General features: G+C 42.2%; 1 protein-coding gene across 1 annotated transcript in view; it reads left to right on the top strand.

The window, feature by feature from the left end:
- The window catches only part of nfatc3a (nuclear factor of activated T cells 3a), an 85,473-nt gene that overhangs the window by 59,677 nt on the left and 6,295 nt on the right, over positions 1-19,501 (top strand). The window contains exons 7-9 of the mRNA XM_061667819.1: positions 704-759; positions 968-1,094; positions 3,171-4,253. Of these exons, the coding sequence (XP_061523803.1) occupies positions 704-759; positions 968-1,094; positions 3,171-4,253 (1,266 nt within the window). The remainder of the gene's footprint in view (positions 1-703; positions 760-967; positions 1,095-3,170; positions 4,254-19,501) is intronic.

Below are 19,501 nucleotides of genomic sequence, written 5' to 3'. Positions count from 1 at the left end.
TTTGTTCATCGGGAAAGGAAATGGCTCTCTGTCTCTCGCTCAATTGATATGTGACTACCTACTGTTTTACCACAAGTAAGTTATGTTTTTAGGTTAGATTACAGGTACAAAAGGTTAGATTTAAAGCTACAGTAAAATGAAAAGCCTAAAATGTTCCTGAGATTAGAAAGAGCACTCAAGCTACACAAAGACTCACTCTCTCTGCAGACGCAGATGTCTATGAGAGGGAATTATGGGGGAACCCTTTGGTCTTTGGGGGGGAGATACTATACAGGTGCAGACTGTACTAACAATAATACAGCTCAAAGATACATTCTGTGCTAATGTAGCTAGACAAATTAACTGTTACTCAATGACTGCAGTGTCATCCAACCACAGGGGGCTGTTAGTGTTCCCCAAGATGTCTGGTCATATAATTAGATCCATCATAGGAAAACAGCAGAGTATGTTTTATTAGCTGTTAAAATAAATACAGTGATTCCACCGAGCTCTTTATAATTCCAGCCAGGCAAGACAAATAGGAGGATTATTTGGACATTTGATTTTGATTAAGTCAATGCTGCTAAGATTGTCTCCACATGGCTTCTATACCTCTAAATTGACATATTGCTCATGAATAACAAGTCCTGTGGTTCCTCAGCCTCATCCAATTTTGCAGATGATAAAAGTTGTTTTTCTACTCTTTTTTTCTACCATCTTGTAGATGGGCGGCCACAGTGGGAAGTGGAGGCCAAAATCATCCGGGAGAAAACTCTTGGCGTAAGTAGTCTTTTATTTACCTAAACTTTAAATAGAGTGGAACCTCAACAGTGGTACACAATCTGGTCGACCTGTTGTTTTTATTGGGTGGGAGAATTCCAAATGTAATGAGCTATGAGACATTTGAGAGTTGAGTGGACCCTCAACTTTACACCTTATTTTTGGCAAGTGCATGTAAATAATGAGGACTGCTTTGCTTTTCACACAGTCATGCATTGTAGTGGAAGTCCCACCTTACCACAGTAAGACTGTGAGCTCAGCTGTACAGGTGCAGTTTTATGTCTGCAATGGAAAACGGAAACGGAGCCAATCCCAACGCTTCACTTACCTTTCAGGTGAGGTTAAAAAAAACTGTTACTATTATGAGTACTATGATTCGTCTATTATTTTTAAATGTTGATGTTTCTATATGCTTTTCAACTTCAAAGTCATTACAGGCATTTACGCACAAACATGAGGCATTCCTTTTTGTTTGTAGCTTCCTGTTTCCTCCCACGTTAATAGTCTGAGTACATTTAAGATGACAGCACACTATTGTATCACTAACCCGATTTCGTCAGTCTCAACAACCTGAGTGTAATGCTGTGAAGTGCCACAATGACACAAACACCTGCTCGCTTTCTATTTTGAAAAACCTTCACTAACTCCAAGAGCTCTTTTTACCTTCAATCTTTTTATGCTCAATGTGGTGGGCGGAGATTCCTGAGTGTCTAATGCTGTCTCCTGGTGTGTGTGTGTGTGTGTGTGTGTGTGTGTGCGCGCGCGTGCGTGTGTGCTTTTGCGCGTGTATTTTGTTTGTTTGTTTGAAATCGCCCTTCCACCCACCCGCTCATTCGGTTTGCGAGCACGCCCACAGGCGGTTCCTGTTCCTGTTCTCTTTTGACAGGTCGGGGCAGCCAATGACAGCAGAGTATAGTAACCCTGCTCTGTTTGTTCGTAAAAGCAGGTTTCCTGACACCATCAGAGGAACCGCAGACACCACCTGCTTTAGTGTGTGTGTGTGTGCGTGTGGGGGATGGTGGTCTTCTAATAAGTCATGTTTCCTGACTTGTGTGTTGGATGGCAGAGATCCCTGTAGCAGACACCACATGCTAAAGAATTAGTCATGCACTATCCCACAGTGACGCTGGAAATGGGAATCAATTCCTTTTATTCTGTCCTGTTCTTACTGATTCAGGGTGTTGTATAAAGTCATACTTTTTAGAAAAAAAAATTACTTCTATTCAAGTTATACTCGAACTGTAGTAGAGGTCTTTTGGCTCCTCAACATCATTTTATGAGTATCAAGACTTTGAAGCAATTGTGTAGGGACTCACCAGGATACATTATTCTCTTAGATTATGTAATTTTCTTGAAAGAATTGTGACTTTATTCACATAGAAGTTTGACTTTTTTCCAAAAATACCTCATTCCCATTAAATTATGTGTAATGTATTTTCTTGAAACACATATATATTTACCCCCCAACAAAACAAAGAAAAAACAAAAAACAGTTTTACTTTTCTATATTTAAAGCTTAATTCTACCAGGATTAAGATTTGTTTCTTGAAAAAATGCAACTTTATTACAGGACATTACAATTATTACATTATGATTACAACTTCGCAGTTAAAAGAAAAAATCTCAAAAAGATAAAAAAAAAATTTCAGTGTAGCTTTTCATAGTCCTTCTGTTTAGCGTGGACACTACAATATACTCAAAACTCAAACGCAGTCCATCTAGGAGGGTCTGTCACCTTAAGTGTTTTGGGTCAGGATTTCAAATGACATTTTTTAATTAATACAAGGTTAAATTTCAAGTTCTTCGACTGGCAAATTGTTTTAGTTCCAAGGATCCACTGAAAATCATGAATTTTCACACACCCATCATCTTATATTTCTGTGGATTCGTTGGGATCAAAGCTTGTGTGCTGTAATTTTTTTACCCCTCATCTCCCCGTCCCAGAGGCGTGATGGGGTGAGTTGAGGGCATGAGATCAATGAACTCGTTTGTTCTGTTGCTCTGATCCGTGCTGGGGGGCATTCGGGCATTCAGCTTGTCACACAGTATTTCACGTGATGCCCATGCTGACAGGCAGTAAGTATATGCTCGCCCGCTGATTCTGAGCTGGATGTAAATAAAAAAAATCACAATTGGGTACAGATTGTCAGATCTGAGAGCCGAAGTAACTGACCTGTTTATTGAGGAAATGTAACATCTGTTACAGTGTTACTTTTAATTATTTAATCAATCAGGGGTTGACTCGACTCCGTTGTTCCCCCTGAATCATAATTCCTTATCTTCTATTGGTACAACTTAGCTGGACCAATAGAAGTAACTGTAACGGTAACTGTGTTTGCTGCACAGGTGGATTTTTCTGCGATAATTGTGAGGTTGATGGATGTATTTTATTTTGTCTCCTTTTTCTTTAGTGATGGTGAAACAGGAGCACCGGGATGAGCTGGACCATCCCGCTTTACCTGCCATGTCCATGCCCCTGACACACTCTGCCAGTCTGGTGCGCCCTCAGCTGCCTTCCCCCGATCAGGGCCACCCATCGGATAACCTTCTGTCCACCTCCCCGCATGGCCTGGCCTCAGGCTCAGGACCCGTCCTGCTACCCCTGCAGGCTCCATGCCCCTCCATGGGCTCCCCATCCTTCCAGCACCTGCCTCACCTCCAGGGTCGCAGTTTGCACCACGCCCCCGCCGACTGCCACATGACGTTCCATCCGAGCTCCTCTCCTATCCCCCTTCCTGCCTCCTCCTCGCCCTCGCTGCCCGCGTACCAGCCCATGCAGCGCAACCAGAGTCATGCTCACAGCCTGTCCTTCAATGGCCAGTCCAGCCTTTCACCCCAGAGCTATGACAGGATGCCTTTCCAGCAGAGTCCCAGTGCCGCGTCACACCCGCTGGGCATGGGGATGGTGTACTCCTCCTCGCCCTGCTCCTCCCCATCGACGCCTGTGTCGTCAGGCCCCATCGTGGGTTCTCCGCAGAGCCACCAACCCCTTTTCACCCCCTCATCCCCACACCTCCACACGCTCGGAGGGTACCACTGCTCCCCAAATCCCGCCCAGGTGCCCTCCCCTACCGGCCACCCACTCGTGGGGCCCCACTCAACCCAGCTGCAGCGAGCCCTGGGCTACCACCCAGTGAGTCAACGCTCGGCCTCTTGTCCCACACCAACCACCGCGCCTCCTCCGCATATGATCCCATCTGCCCACTCCGGGCCATCTTCCCCTCAGCTCCACTCGTTGCCCTACCAGTCTCCCACCTCCTCTTCGCCAGGTAACAGTCCCTTGGGCCCCTTGCAGCATCCGCATTCAGGACAGCCTTCTCCCCAGGCGGCTAGCCCAGTCATGGCCAGCTTGTCCCCGACAGCTTTGGTACACCCGCTAAGCCCCCAGGGGCCCTTCACATCGGAGGGCGAGAGGGTGAACATCAAAGAGGAGCCAGAGGATAGGGAGCCCACCTTCCGCTCTATAGGCCTACAAGACATCACCCTGGATGATGGTAAGATATTAAAATGATATTCATCATACAGTACTAAAGTGGAACCTCTACAGTTGAGTGGCCTGAACATATTGGGAGTTCAAACTACAGTGGTGCCTTATGATTTATTTTCTTTTTTTAGTTAAATTGGCCATACGTGTGAATGGTTGTTTGTCTGTGTGTGCCCGACAGTTAGCCGGTGACCAGTTCAGCGTGTATAATGCCTCTCGCCCCAAATAAAGTCAGCTGGTATAGGCTCTCCCGCTACCCTAATTAGGACAAGCACTATAGAAAATGGATGGATGGATAGCGCGGACCTTGGAAGTCCATCAGTTGTATTTAATACTTCCTGCCATAGGTTTTGAAGAGCCACACACAGAGAGTTGGACTGCTTTGTAGGTGAATCTGTCAAGGCCATTCATAACAAGTGCTTGCATAGATTATTGCGGACATCCACATCAGAAACAAGACACCACTGTGGGATTCAATTACATCAATGTGAAATGCGAGGCAAATCCATACCCCGTAATGTAAAACAATCCTTGTCAGCATCAGTTTATTTTCTATGAGCTAAATCATTGGTGGTTGATTACAGTGATAGTGATAGTGTTTCATCGGTCAGTGTCGCTACAGACTGAGGCGGAAGTTTGTATTGGACACAAAAGACACATAGGGCTGATAAACAAAGCAAACAGATGAAAGGCTCTAATTGTATGATCTAATGTAGGGGGTGGCTGTTGCTTTGGAGACTAATTACCTCCACCTGGCAAGGGGTCATGGTTGTCATTTGTTATAAAAATCTATACATCGAGTAAACCCGTTTAATTTGAGCTTAAATCTGGATAAAGGTGTAGCTCTAAGAATTTAAGTGTACTTTTCCACTTGAGTCACTGTGTCAAGATAGCATCCATCCATTTGTAACGTCTTACGCCAATATCCATAAACCACAAAGTAGCTTGCTAACTAATTACTGGACAAAGACAATTTTAATACAATGAAACCTTATCCACTTTTCTAGTTCCACTTTTACCTTGCCTTGATAGCAATATTGCATCATTTTAAGATCATGGCAAATGCATGTATGTGCGTGTTTGTTGCAGTGATTATTATGGTCTTTGTGTGTGTCCATGTGTGAGTTTTAACAAGTCTAATTGGGATGTTCAGGAGAACATGTTGACTTAACAATTAGCAGTGAAGTCAGTCCAAAGCGTGACGGCGCTGGCTTTTTTTTTTTTTTTCCCTGGTTTTCTTATATCTGAAGTACGTGTCTCCTAACAGCCTCTTATCTGGCACTCAGGAACTCGGTTGGTTCGCCGTATTCAAATCAGGGTCCTACAGGCAGAGGGTTAATAAATAGCCTGGCGACGCTCTGTTGGGAGGTGTTACATTGTGTGCTAGCACGGGTCAGCCTAATTAACAGAGGCCGCTTGTCAATAGGTCATGTGTGAAAATCCAGTGAGGTTCATCGGGGCGCTGTATTTATGCAAGCGCACGCCACCATCAAGTTAGCTACGTCCAGGGTAAAAAGTTCCTATTTTTTTTTTATTCAACATGCACATTCAAGTTTTTTTTGTTTCTGACACTCATACTTTCTGGGGAGGCGGGCACGGTAGTACATTCACAGTCTGTGCTCTTTTCCGAAAGAGTTTGCGAGTGACAGTTCAGCTGGGAATGTAAGCTCTCCCTTTGAGCCCATAGCTAAAAATAGCTTTGTGTGCCAGCCTGGCTCTGTAGGCCATGTTTTGAAGTAGCAACATAGAGCCTGGCCCCGCTCTGTGTTTTAAGAGGTCGCTGCGCACTCACTAAGTAGACCGTATTCAGTCTGTGGCACTGACAGACACAACATTACTAAATGTATCCATTAGCATGATGTATGCCTTGTGAGGCTTTCTGCTGCTGAGTCATGACTAACGGTACGGTTACGCTGCAACAACCATGTAAAAACAGGTGTTTCCTTCTAAAACACTATAATATGCATGCCTGGCCAGTATTTGACGATGTTACTTTGCAAAGAAACACTACACAAACGCGCACCAACTGCTTGCCCGAAACAGTCTCTTGAATATCCGCTGTTGGCGTGTAGTATATTTTCTCAAAAAGCGACCCTTACTCTAATACACAGGTTCTCAAACGTTTTACACCAAGTACCACCTAAAAAATATTTCGCTCTCCAAGTACCGCCATCATGAGGACCATTAAGATACAGTAACGAAGTAGGCCCAAGTGTTCTTACAAAGGACATATTCATAAAAAGTATATTTAATATTATTGTTAGCCACTGTAACATTATGCAACATTTGAATGTTACAGTAACACTGCACTTAAATATAGGAAGATAAAAAACTGTACTTAAATAACGACTCGGTTAAAATATATTGCACATAAAAGTAGACTAGCATCTGATCGGCCTGATCGGTATTGGCCAATAATTAGCATTTTATCCTGATCAGCGGATCGGCTTTAATGTCATAATTCCCCGAACATTGATCGGCCCCGCAAAAGACATTTACTCCGCGTCGCCATTGTCTACAGTATATTTGAATCCAAAAGCTAGTTTATTCTTAGCCTTGTTGCATGTTTTTTGACATAGTACTGTAAATATCACGAATGTCTGGATCAAACTACAAGACAAATGTGGTCTTTCACGATTGCACTGTGTCAGACTACTGCAATAAAATCGTGTATTCTGATGTGATTTCCAACCTTTATTGAGCTAAGGTACATATTTTACAATTGGAAAACCTCACGGCACACCAACAAACAAAAATGTCACAAAAACTGTATGTACTTCCTGCCATGTAATAGCAGACCATTCATTTGTTCTGTCTGTCACTATGCCTCACTAGCATAAATAGATGAACAAAGATACATTATTTATTGTAAATATAAATGTTTTGAGCAATTAAGAACACGAGTAATGAACAAGTCATTTAAATAGACATATTCCTCCATCCGCTCGTGGGCTCATGGAATGCCAGCGGATGGTAGACTCTTGGTGGTGTTGGCTCCGTCCAATACTCCACAGCCTTACTCCATGTGCGGCGCTTAAATTCACACAACAGAGACACTTAAGGGAAAGTTAACTGTTTATTCGTGAGCTAACAAGCTAGCTTGCGAGCTAATGAGCTAGCAAGTTAAGGAGCTATACAGCATGCGCCACCGTGGCGATGTCGTTTAAAACATCAGAGCTTCGCTCCGAGTCGTTGTTTGTGTTAGTTCCTAATAACACAAACATGGGAACGTTAACTGTTTATTAAGTATAACCTCAGTGGCACAAGTTATTCTGCCAGTAGTTGACAGCGAACGTATATTTGATTGACAGATAAAGGGCTCATTTTCAGCAGACCAACCACACAGTATCGGGGTTTACATGGAGACTTTTTTGTCATTCCGATTTAAATCATTTTGATTGAAGATCTTCATCGGAACTGCCGTGTGACATGCGCACTTCGTTGTAAACGTCACGTCATTTATCAAGATGGAGGTCTGTCGTCTATTCAACACAGTAGTTGGGATTGTTTTTATATATATATTATTTAAAAGGCGCTTGATTAAAAACACATTAGTAGTTAAAAACAAAATCTCCCGTCACATACGAGCTCCATCCAGGGCCCCCATATTTACAGCGTGCGTAAACGATGAGATCACTGCACATTTTCGTCAAGACGAAGGATGCGTAGACAGAGCTTTTCCCGATGAATGACGAATGACGGCGTACATGGCGGAAATGTACTTTTGATTGGTTTGGAAAAAGGAATATTCCACCCCTGAGAAGCCGAATGAAATTCCATTCGGATTCAGCCTGTTTATTCCGCCTGAGGTTTTTATATGGAGCATTTCCATTTGGTTTGGGCTTCTAAACCGATTACAATCGGAATAGGAGGCTCTATGTAAACCAGGGAAGTCTTGTGGTTCTTTATTCTTTATTTCAGACACAGGGGATCTATATAAAGAAAAACAATTTAATAGAGAAACAAGAAAGGAAATTATAATAATAATAACAACAACAACAATAATGATTTAAAAACAAAAATATAAACTCAAATAATAAAAAAAACAATAGGGGCAGACTTTATCTTTCATGGTTTCAGAGGGATTAAAAAGACAACATTATTGTTTATCGATAGTTTTTGGGAAAATATCGTCTTTACAAAAATTGTGATCGTGACAGACTGTGAGTGACTTTCAATGAATTTTCATTTTCTTTAGAAAATTGTTCACTATCTGCAAGACTGCTGCTTGTGAAGTGAGTTGAGTTGGATTCACTGCCAGCTCACAATGCTCGTATCATACATTTTTGTTCACAAAGCAAAAATAAAATTGTCCGACGGGACAACTCGAACGTTAGCTCACTCGTAACTCAATATACCACTGTACATTTTGTTGAACTATAGAAATGATGACAATAGGCTTAATAAACAACTTAAGAGTATTTTGGCACTTCCAGCTAATAGAAACCCATTCCTGAAATAAAAATTCCATGGTGCTCAAAAAGTGGCCGGCGTATAAATCTCGTCATGCCTAACTGTGAAGTGTAAATAAGGGAAGTTAATCAGCTCAGTCATCCGTAGGACACCTCTTCATGTATTCCTGTTACATCAGAAACAGATTTTCCTCATCTTTTTTGGTCCAGCATTATTTAGCCACGTTGATGTGAACAGTAATGAATAAACTGCTCCACTGTAAAAGCGGCAGTAATACTATCACAGAATAGCCTAAGTGGAATGAGTACAAACATGGAGTGTGTGTAGAAAAACTGCCCTCGTTAGCGAGCAGATGGTCCCTGTGACGCACAGGCTCGTGTGTGTGTGTGTGTGTGTGTCAGAGAGAGACAGAGCGAGAGAGAGAGTCAGCGGGGTGATTCAGTTTTCATGGCTATTACCAGTTCTATGCTGTTGATAGGAAATAAATATTTTTAAAGTGCTGATGTTCTGAACTCCTGCTTCCACGCCGTTGTCATATCCAGCACAATAATGCCGCCTGGAGGAGTTGAGTTTTGATCATGAACCAGTTAATTGCATCAATTGATGCAAACTCAAACCATCCCTTGTTGTTGCAGACAGTGGTGTGTGTGCAGGCGTGCGTGCGTGCGTGTATGCCACACAAACCCGCAGAAACACAGGAGGTAAGAAGACAGACTGACACACAGATGGGCGGACAACTTCAGCATCCAATCACACAGCAGGGCCGCACAGCCGAGACACCCAATCTGGAACATTCTCGGCATCAGACATCCAAAATGAAGCGCTGTGGCGCCTTTCCAAAACATGACACTTCTTCATTACGCACACATAATGAAGTGCAGTGACGCTGGAATGATTCCAAGGGTACAATTGATTCACTCACGAGTAGATTGGACCTCCTGTCAAAATGAGTTATGCAGTCTTAGTTGTCAAAATGAGACTTCATTTCATAATCTAAATCTATGCAGGTACATACTGTATGTGTGAGTGTGGGGTGCCATTGTGTGTTTTAAGTGCGTTTGCATGTGTGTGTCCTGCTCGGTTGCACAGCTGCCTCCATCTGCACGTGAGCCTTAATAACAACTGAAGGTTTCCCTTAGCCAGAAGGTATTGAAACAAAAGCACACAGGGACTGTCTCGTATAGACTTGACAACCTGTGCCTCATTATAATGTATAGTGTTTATCTCCAGTTTATCTTGGGGGATATGGTCCAGACCCATCGGTAATATGTGAAAAATATTGCCTAAAATTGCCCGTAGGTGTGAATGTGAGTGCGGATGGTTGTTTGTTTGTATGTGCCCTGCGATTGGCTGGCAACCAGTTCAGGGTGTAACCCGCCTCCTGCCCGAAGATAGCTGGGATAGGCTCCAGCACTCCCGCGACCCTTGTGAGGATAAGCGGCTCAGAAAAAATGGATGGATGGATGGACTGCCCTGTTACAGCGACCAGAAGTAATGTATCACTAATATAAAATACATTCAAAACCTACATATACACCAACGAAGGGGTATTCAAAATACACTGGAACCCCCTGAAGTTGAACGCCAATGATGTCATCCTAAATTTCCATTTACAATGTGCCCCTGAAGTCCCTAAAAATACTCCACCCACATGGGGGCAGTATAATCCATACACACAGCTATAGTGTATGTTCAAAGCGGTAATATTACAGCACATATCTGTGGTCTATTGTTATTAAATTTAAACTCCATTTTTTTTTGTTACATCTTACACTGGTTAACGTTTTTTAATGCTCATGTGACGATGTGACGCCTCCCCGGTGAGGTGTTCCGGGCACGTCCCACCGGGAGGAGACCCCGGGGACGACCCAGGACACGCTGGAGAGACTACGTCTCTCGGCTGGCCTGGGAACGCCTCGGGATCCCCCCGGAAGAGATGGATGAAGTGGCTGGGGAAAGGGAAGTCTGGGCGTCCCTGCTAAACTACTGCCCCCGCGACCCGACCTCGGATAAGCGGTAGAAGATGGATGGATGGATGGATGGATGGATGACAATGTTTGATGGTGGTGATAGTTTGAGCCTTTAGGATGCCATTTAAAGTTCCAGTGTTCCCTTTGAGAAAACTGAATACATTTTGACAAAACGGATCGTGTCCGACGCTTGAGGTTCTTCTGTACACTTTTGGAGAGGACAAACATTTGAGGTACACGTGCTTGTCTTGACAAAGTGACACTGCTAACTACTGGTCAGGGATGCATATTACAGCGCTTTCAGTCATTTGTGCAGGTTTGTACGTGTACATAAATCATTTTGAAAAAATATATTGAGTCTGCAAATGAAGACTTAGGCAATGTATGTCTGCTGCTGTGTATGTGTGTGTCTGTGTCTGTGTGCGTGCGTGGAACTCTTTAATTCACTAATAGATTCGTCCAGAATACTTCCTGACTTGCTGGCATTAAAAGAACTTTGGAAACATGGAAGAAAAACTTTTCCATCAAATTAAAGCCAAATGACAAACATTTGCTGCTCTGTTCCTCTTTGAATGAAGTGGAAATGGACGTCATGTGTCATCTTTCCATAGCATGAAGGTCTCACAGAGGCAAATGCTTGGCAGAGGCTGGGAAAATTGTGCCAGAGCTTCTTTCTCCTTCCAGACAGGATGGAAAGGCCTCAATGAGCACGCACGTACTAAATTCAAACCATGATTGTGTTGTTTCCAAAGCCTAAACCAATTGTTACATCTGTTGTTACTCGTCGGCAAACATCAAGCATGACAGCAATGCACATAATCACCTGAATGTGATGCAGCGAGTATGGGAAGATGTGCACTGATGATTTTTGTTGTCTTGTTGGAAAGAGGACTTTTAAGATGAAAGATGAAACCTTATCACCACTAGTTATAATTAGCTGTCAGGAGGCAATAGTCACACTGTTACTTGAATATCTTGTACGATACTGAAAGGCACAAGTTGCATACTCTTTTGCTGCTAAGTACAAAAACACGAAAACAGATTATTATTATTATTATTCAACAGATTTACACAACCCAACTTTAAAACATGGTGCAGTAAATTAGCAGAAGTAGTTCATTTTATATTAAATAGACTACATTAAGCCAGAAATAAAACAAAAAAGCTTGCAACAAATACAATGTATTACTTTTACTTGAAATACTGCCAAATACATGGCAACAATGACTGTAATATAAAATGAATTAACTTTTTTAATGAGTTGTAGCATACATTAGACACAGCTATTGCGAAACTTAATCATACAAAGTACCCAATAATTTTGATTCAAACTAATGTCTCTGTCCAATAAAAAGTGTCTCTCTTATTAGTTTTTGGAAGTTATGCATTCAGGTAAAAAACAATTTCTTTTGTATTGGCTGTATTGAGTTGAACCACATGCGATAGTGCCTAACACAAAACAACACACACCGGTATTAATTTAGTAACGCAATAAGCCATCTATTCCTGGACTTCTTGTTTTAACTTGTCCTCTCTCTCTCTCGACTTTCACATCAGTGTTCTTCCTTTCCAGCATTTATCAGCTATACAGGTGGTCCTTGCTTTAACGACAGTCTTAATTTACGACATTTCAAGGTTACGAACACCAAGCAGCATCACACGCCATAAGAAGACACTCACAGTTACCACCGTACTTCCTGTTTTTCATTGGATTCTTAAATAATTATGATCTAGAAAGGATTTTCATACAAATATATACTGTAATTATAACTTTACAACTGCGATAGCGAAGAGTAGTGATACACTACACCGTGTTCTGACTTTTAAAATTCAGGTTACGTTGCCACCAGAGAAAACGGACAAAAATACGATAATAATATGACAAAAATCAGGCAAAAACCATAAATAAAATGCATAAAAATAAAAAAAACGCACAAGAAGCTGACAAAAATACTGCAAAAAAAGATAAATCACGCAAAAAGCAGGCACAGAAATCTGACAAAACTTGGACAAAGATGACACAAACTGACAAAAATATGACCCCAAAAAAACAGACAAATAGGCAATAAGTTAGTGATAGACAATGGCACTTTGACAAATTCCGGTTACATCACCGCCAGAGGAACGGCAATCCTACAGAAAAAAAAATACGAAAACCTGACAAACATTGTGGGTAAAACAAAACAAAAAAATATTTTAAAAAAGTGCCAAAAACTGAAAAAGAAGGCAAAACATAGACAAATAAATCTGGCAAAGAATCACTCGAAAAATTCACACAAATCGGACAAAAAAAGAAAGACAAAAAGACAAAAAAAAGCAAACCTGACAAACTGGGCAAAAAAAATTCTATAAAAAAAATAAATTTGTGATAGATTACGGCATGTTCTGACTTGCGTGCAATTGGGGTTACAGAACGGCAACATGGGGAAAAGGCAGATGAATTCCATCTTGGACAGGATGTGTAAAAGGGCCTGGTGTTGTAAAATATCGTAAATAGAGGTCTGGATGCTATTTTTGCAGAAGGACACATGTCCTGAAAGAGTGATTGTGATTACCTAAGAATCACCTGTAAAACAATAAACCCACGGATGAGTCACAGAGTTGAACAATTTTGAGAAAGACAATGGACAAAGAAATGATGCAGACAAGTAATTATGCGTCTTTTTCTCCAAAGAGCGTGAGGTTGCTGGCTTTGGACTCAACGTCCGATGTTGTAAAAGACATAATACAGAGCCTTCTCAGATATTCCCTTCTTTTTTTTCTTTTCCATTGTGGCTCCACATTTCCTAAAACTGCTGTGCCAGTGTCAACATTTGTGCCAGAAACTATTGGGAACATGGCAAAGGGGTTTGTGATAGTCAGCTACACTGTAAACATGAATTTGTTGGCTCAACTTAAAAAAGAAAACAAGTAACCTGGCTGCCTTAAAATTTTGAGTTAAGAGCGCTAAGGATTTCTAGTTCTTTACTCTTCCATGTATCCTGTGGATAGTCAATGCTGAGACTATCCAAGAGGCCAACGAGGACAGCAAAGGCATTTGGAACTCTTTTTAGCTGACGGATGATGATTTTGTCCTCCAGTATCACTGTAACATCCAGAATGTCTGTGAGCATGTTGCCATCCTCAGCTTCTCCGGTCATGAAGAGTATGCCTAGATCGACCCCTCTTGCTATTTCCTACTCCGGATCAGAAGCCTGAAGACAGAAGGTGAAAACACAAGAATCAGGTATCCGCATTGAAAGATTCTAGTCCGCTAATTATCTGCAAATTAAGGCAAGGCCCCTATTTGTATAGCCTGTTTTTACAAACGGTTTGTCGCAAAGGGGTTTACACAGCATTAAAGCATCCTCTGACCTTTGACCCTCATATCGACAGAGGAAAAAACAAAACACGCTCACTTCTCTGTCTCTTTCTCTGCTGCTGTCTGCATTGCTGTTGTTGACACACGCCTTTCTCACCAGACCAATCCGCTCATCTGCTTTAGCTGGACAGCAACCTTTACCCAGACTGACCTGTTGACGATGGGTTTTGTAGTCTTTTAATGGCAGCCATGATGGGTTGTAAGTCCTTTTTACAGCCACCCAAAGGGAATGTATTTCCCCTCGATGGCTGTGTTGGGAATATCATGCCAACATACTATTGATACTAAGTATGATGTCAAATTGAGTATGTGATCTTCACTCTGTACAGTATGGGAGAAATTCCCGGATGTAAATTAGATGATCAAGAATTTCTGAGTAAGTGGTGGGAGGGTTTTGCACATAATCAGCTGCCCGAAAATGCATTGTCTTTCCAGGCTACATGAAATGTTGCATTATGGGACACCAAAAGCTGTTTGGTTATATATTTGGTTATAAACAACCTCCAAACTACACATTAACATGTAAGGGGAAAATGCTGTCTTATATGCCTTTCTTAGTGTGCCGTTAAAAAGTGTTATGTATATGTATGACACACCTCACAGACTTTAAAGAAGTTCGAGGGATCCACTCTCGTTCATTATCGCACATTTAACTCCCTAACCTCAAAATATTCAGAGATGTCGCCAAACAAATACTTCCTAGAGCGGTAATAGACATTGTTCCAAAACATGAAAAGTATAATTGTTTTACCTATCCAGGATTTACCGTTTTTTTTTTAGTTTTGTTTTGAGACAAAAATTGCCTTAGATAGGTGGGAAAATCTTGATATCAAATTGCCCTTGCTGAATTCAAATAATTACCTAATAGGCTATACAACGTACAGGGAGCTAACAAGGGTAATATTTAGGATAATAGCTTAAGGAACCTCATCTGGCAACCATTTTAACATTGCATAGAATAGCGAACTACACCTTTATAACTTACAAAAATCTTGACTTACCTCCTTATGTCGACTCCTGATACTCTTGTCTGGGCCTTCTTGTAAAAGAAAATGGCCTCCTTTCCAGGGGGCAGTCTTGACAGGTCTTGACATGTTGGCTTGTCTGGGTTGTCCCGGGGGGTTTTGCAGGGGCTACTCATATTTAATTGCGTCAACTCAGCAATCTGAGTTACCTGGTCTGCTCTGATTTAACTGATGAGTTGACAATATTAGAACTTCATATTTCAAGTTGACCCAATGATTTAGGTACTTTTCGTTGGACTGATTCAGAAAAATGAGTTGAGGTAACAAAATACCCAAATTCATTTTCACAGTGTAGTCTCTGGGCATTTTTAGGTGTTAGAAAATACCTTCATTGCAGCAAAGTGAAGATTCTCCTCGCAAGTAACTCTCCATTGAGCTGCTCCCAGTTGTTACTACTGTTGTGATTGAGTGAATTAAATCCATTCATTTTCTCAGCCGCTTATCGTCACCAGGGTCGCGGGATTTGCCAGAGCCTATCCCAGCTATCATCAGGCAGGAGGCGGGGTACAACCTGAACTGGATGCCAGCCAATCGCAGGGCACATACAAACAAACAACCATTCGCACTCACATTCACACCCACGGGCAATTTAGAGTTGTCAATTAACCTAGCAATGAAGTTTGGGGGATGTGGAAGAAAAAGAGTCTCATGGTGTGTTAAAAGCCAAGGAATAAAAATGGGTTTGTTGGTCCTGCCATAGTTTGGGACCAGCAATAGAAACAGCTCTGTCGCTTCTGAGCTTCTGCTTAGACGTTGGTACAGGAGCAGCTGACCTGAGACACCAGGCAGGAGCATAGTAATGGAGTAACTCAGAGAGGTAAGGCGGACCAAGACGATTTAGAGATTTGAAAACAAAGAGAATACAGGAAGTCCTCGAGTTACGACGCACTCGACCTACGACGTTTCGACTTTACGACGCCCGTGCCTTGTCCGCCATTTTGTCCCAGCACCATAGTGTTTCTGCTTAGCTAGTGCATAGTGCTTGTCTGTGTTTGCGCGGTGGGAGTATCTTTGCCTTTTTCACACTCTCAGCACTTATGGTACGTACAGCATCTTATTTTGTTTTATTTGAATGTATTTTAGTTTCTCTATACGAAGTGTCAACCCGTCAACGGGTCCTCCGCTAATCGCTACTCTTCCCCGGGCGCCGTCACTACACTTGCTACTGTACACACTCGCACTGGCATGCACTCCTTCCTCCTTCACAGTCCCGCCGGACGACACCTGCGCAGTCCCGTCTCACTCACACATCGACGCACACGCCCACACACACTGAGCTTGCTGTCACAATCACGCGGGACAATACCCATAACAGAAGTATTTCGCCGTAAATTTCGACCTTAACGGGGAAATCCGACTTATGCGGAAATTCGTGTTACGTCGCCAGCGTAGGAACGGAACTCGTTCGTAAATCCAGGACTTCCTGTATTAAAATTAACAGAATCTTAAAATGAACTTTAAAGTGCAAGGGCAACCAGTGGAGTTAGGCCAGAATAGTTTTGTGCTCCCTCTTTCGTGTTGAAGTTAAGAGGCGAACAGCAGCAATTTGAACCACCTACTGTATAGATGTTTAAGGAAGGACTGGCTGACTCCAAAGTAAAGTGCATTCCAGTCATCCATCTGAGATGTGATAATGGCATGGATTACTGTCTCAAAGTGCTGCTGTGTCAGAAAAGGCTTCACCTTTGCCAACTGACTGTAATGAAAAAGGTAGACTAAACTGCCATACCAAATTTTCCAATCCAATTTCAAATCACTGTCCAACTTAAAAGCCAAGTTTGAGAAATGTTGGTTTCGCAAAATGTGCCAAGGGGCCTGAGTCAACCAGGAGGAATTACAAGGGCCACTGGAACCAAACACAAATCACTTCTGTTTGTTTGTTTTTCATTACATTTTAAGAAGTTCAAGGCCATCCAGGATTGGATGTCTTTAGGACACAATAAAAGCAATTTTAAGGAGAAGGCCTATTTTGTCTATAGTGCCACATAAATCTGACTGTCATCAGGAAAGCAATGGCAGGAAATCCTATTCTTTCTCAAGATGGAACCCAGGGGCAGCAAATACAAAGAGAAAAGTAGGAGCCCGAAAAATGAACCCTGTGGAATCCCATAAGCAAAAGAGCAGCATTCAATACTAACCAGGTTTATAGCTCTCTGCCAGGTCGGATCTAAACCAATCCAGAGTACTAACACTAATGTGCCCATGCGTTTCAAAGCACAAAATCACAGCTAGTTTAAATTTTTTTGCTTTCAAATAGTGGGTAAAAAAATCAATTAAATAAGAACCATTGCTAATTGTGTTTCCACCAGCTCAGTGTTAATTAAAGTGGAAGAAAAAGTCATCCTGAGGTTTGCACCAACAACTGTCAACTGCAGGTGTGTATTGTTTCATAGTATTTTTGTAGTAGGGAGCCCCCCCTGTAAGTCATCTGTAGAGGGTCTCCCTCCGGCTGAGGCGTTGTGAGACAAGGGCAAAGCATCTCCTTGTGCATTGTACCAGTACATTTGAGAGAGTGGCGCAGCCGTAAATGAAACTTAAGTCAGCCTCAACTCAAATCTCTCTTTCACTTGTGGCTTTTTGGTCTCAAATTCAAGACAAAGTCTGTTGGTGACATGTCCCAAAGTTACATTTGCCGTACACTCACTGCAGAGTCATAGGTTAGAGCAGACAATGCCTGACATTTCTTATAAAGGAGTGGAAATTAAATGACAACCACACTTTTCCCAATGAACGGCTTGAACGCCCAAATTCAAGTTAGCTCATTCAAGCTTTTAAAGTTATTTTTGGCAACTCCAGCACTTTGTCCAGGTTTTCTCCATTCCTACTTGAGGCTCCAGACTGCTCCACCAAAGCTGAAGTCAGGAAGAACTGGACTGCGGGGCTAGTTCCTTGTTTTCCCTCCATTGCAGGAATGAGTGGACACAGACTCAGGTTGTGCTGTTTCCCCATGGATGCACCTTCTTTATTTTTCATGTGTGACCTGTACACGAGATTTGTCGCTTAGCTTTGATGGACTTGAGTGGTCTGAATATAAAGTCATTAAGTCGGCAACACTGCGTGAGTCTCCTTAAGGGGCTGCGCGCACAGCAGACCACAGGGGAAAAGCAGCTGTTGGAATGTCTTCTGGTTTTATTTTGCATTGATCGATAGCGCCTACTTGAGGGAAGGAGCTCGAACAGGTGCTGACCAAGATGTGGAGGGTCCAAGAGAATTTTGCCTGCCCTTGTCTTAGTTCTCAAGAGTGGGAAGGGTCATAATCTTTTCAGCAGTCTTAACAGACTGCGATGGGTGAACACAGGACTGATTCAATGACTGCTCTGATTGTGGTGTCATCGGCCTCATCTGTAACATTGTGTGTTACGGTGGGCAGTATTCGTTCAGAAATAGGAACATGTTGGAGTTTGGTTGTACAGGATTGTCTTGACCACAATCAATGCGTAAACGTCATCGGGTGTGAGGAAAAAAATAATTACGTCACATTGTTTTATGAACACAAGGTGAATCATATTTTATTCAAATCGCTCGCCACTCTGTGACCTTTGAATTGGTTCTGTGGAAAAGTGACTGTTCGTTTCTGCAGACGCCCACGAGACGCTGTTCATCTTACAGCACACCTCCAGTGTCTACTTTGACTGTCGCACGCTGAACAAAACAAGCTTGGCGTTCTTCTAACTGGCTGTCCACCTCGATTCCTTTTTATAGTTTATTTTAGCTGTGTTTATACAAATGTAATGAAACTTGCAAGGGTGGGGTTTTTTTGGTTTTTGAGTAAAATGGGTTTAATTTAAGAGTCAACACTTGAAGATTTTTGTTTTTTCATATTGTCTACCAGATTCAAGTTATGCATTTTTGGACAAGAGTTCAATTTCATGTTATGTTCGTAGTTTTCGAAAGAGAAAACTGAACTCCAATGGTAGGTGTAAATGTGAGTGCGTATAGTTGTTTGCTTCTATGTGCCCTGCGATTGGCTGCCGACCAGTTCAGGGTGTACCCCACCTCTCGCCCAGAGGCAGCTGGGATAGGCTCCAGCACGCTCGCAACCCTAGTGAGGATAAGCGGTACGGAAAATTAATCAATAAATGAAGGAACTCCAAAGGCGCACAAGAATAATGCAATTTGATTGTAATAAGTAGTGGAGAAAAGTTTTTTATTTAAGATGTGGAAGCGTTCTCTTTTAGCTGTAGAAAAGCTGTACTATTAGCAATATAGGGAAAAAGATGGTACTGGCATTATAAAATGATGTTGATCAATGATGTTTTGCAACCTGCACATTGTGCAAACACACTAGTTGAAACTATATGTAGAAACATGAATTTTTTTTGACAGACTATGTGTGAAAGAGGCCTGAGGGCCTGCAGAAAATTTGATGTGACTGATCGTTGCACACAAGATAACAAGGTAAAGCAAAGTGCGAGTGTGTGGTTGTGTTAACATGGGAAAGGAAGAGCCTCCCACGCCGACAGGATGACAAAAGCCATGGTGGCCATGC

This window comes from Phycodurus eques, chromosome 2 (genome assembly GCF_024500275.1).
Source record: "Phycodurus eques isolate BA_2022a chromosome 2, UOR_Pequ_1.1, whole genome shotgun sequence".
NCBI classification, from domain to species: domain Eukaryota; kingdom Metazoa; phylum Chordata; class Actinopteri; order Syngnathiformes; family Syngnathidae; genus Phycodurus; species Phycodurus eques.
Note: the sequence above shows the minus strand (reverse complement) of the source record. Positions and strands in the feature narration are given on the sequence as shown.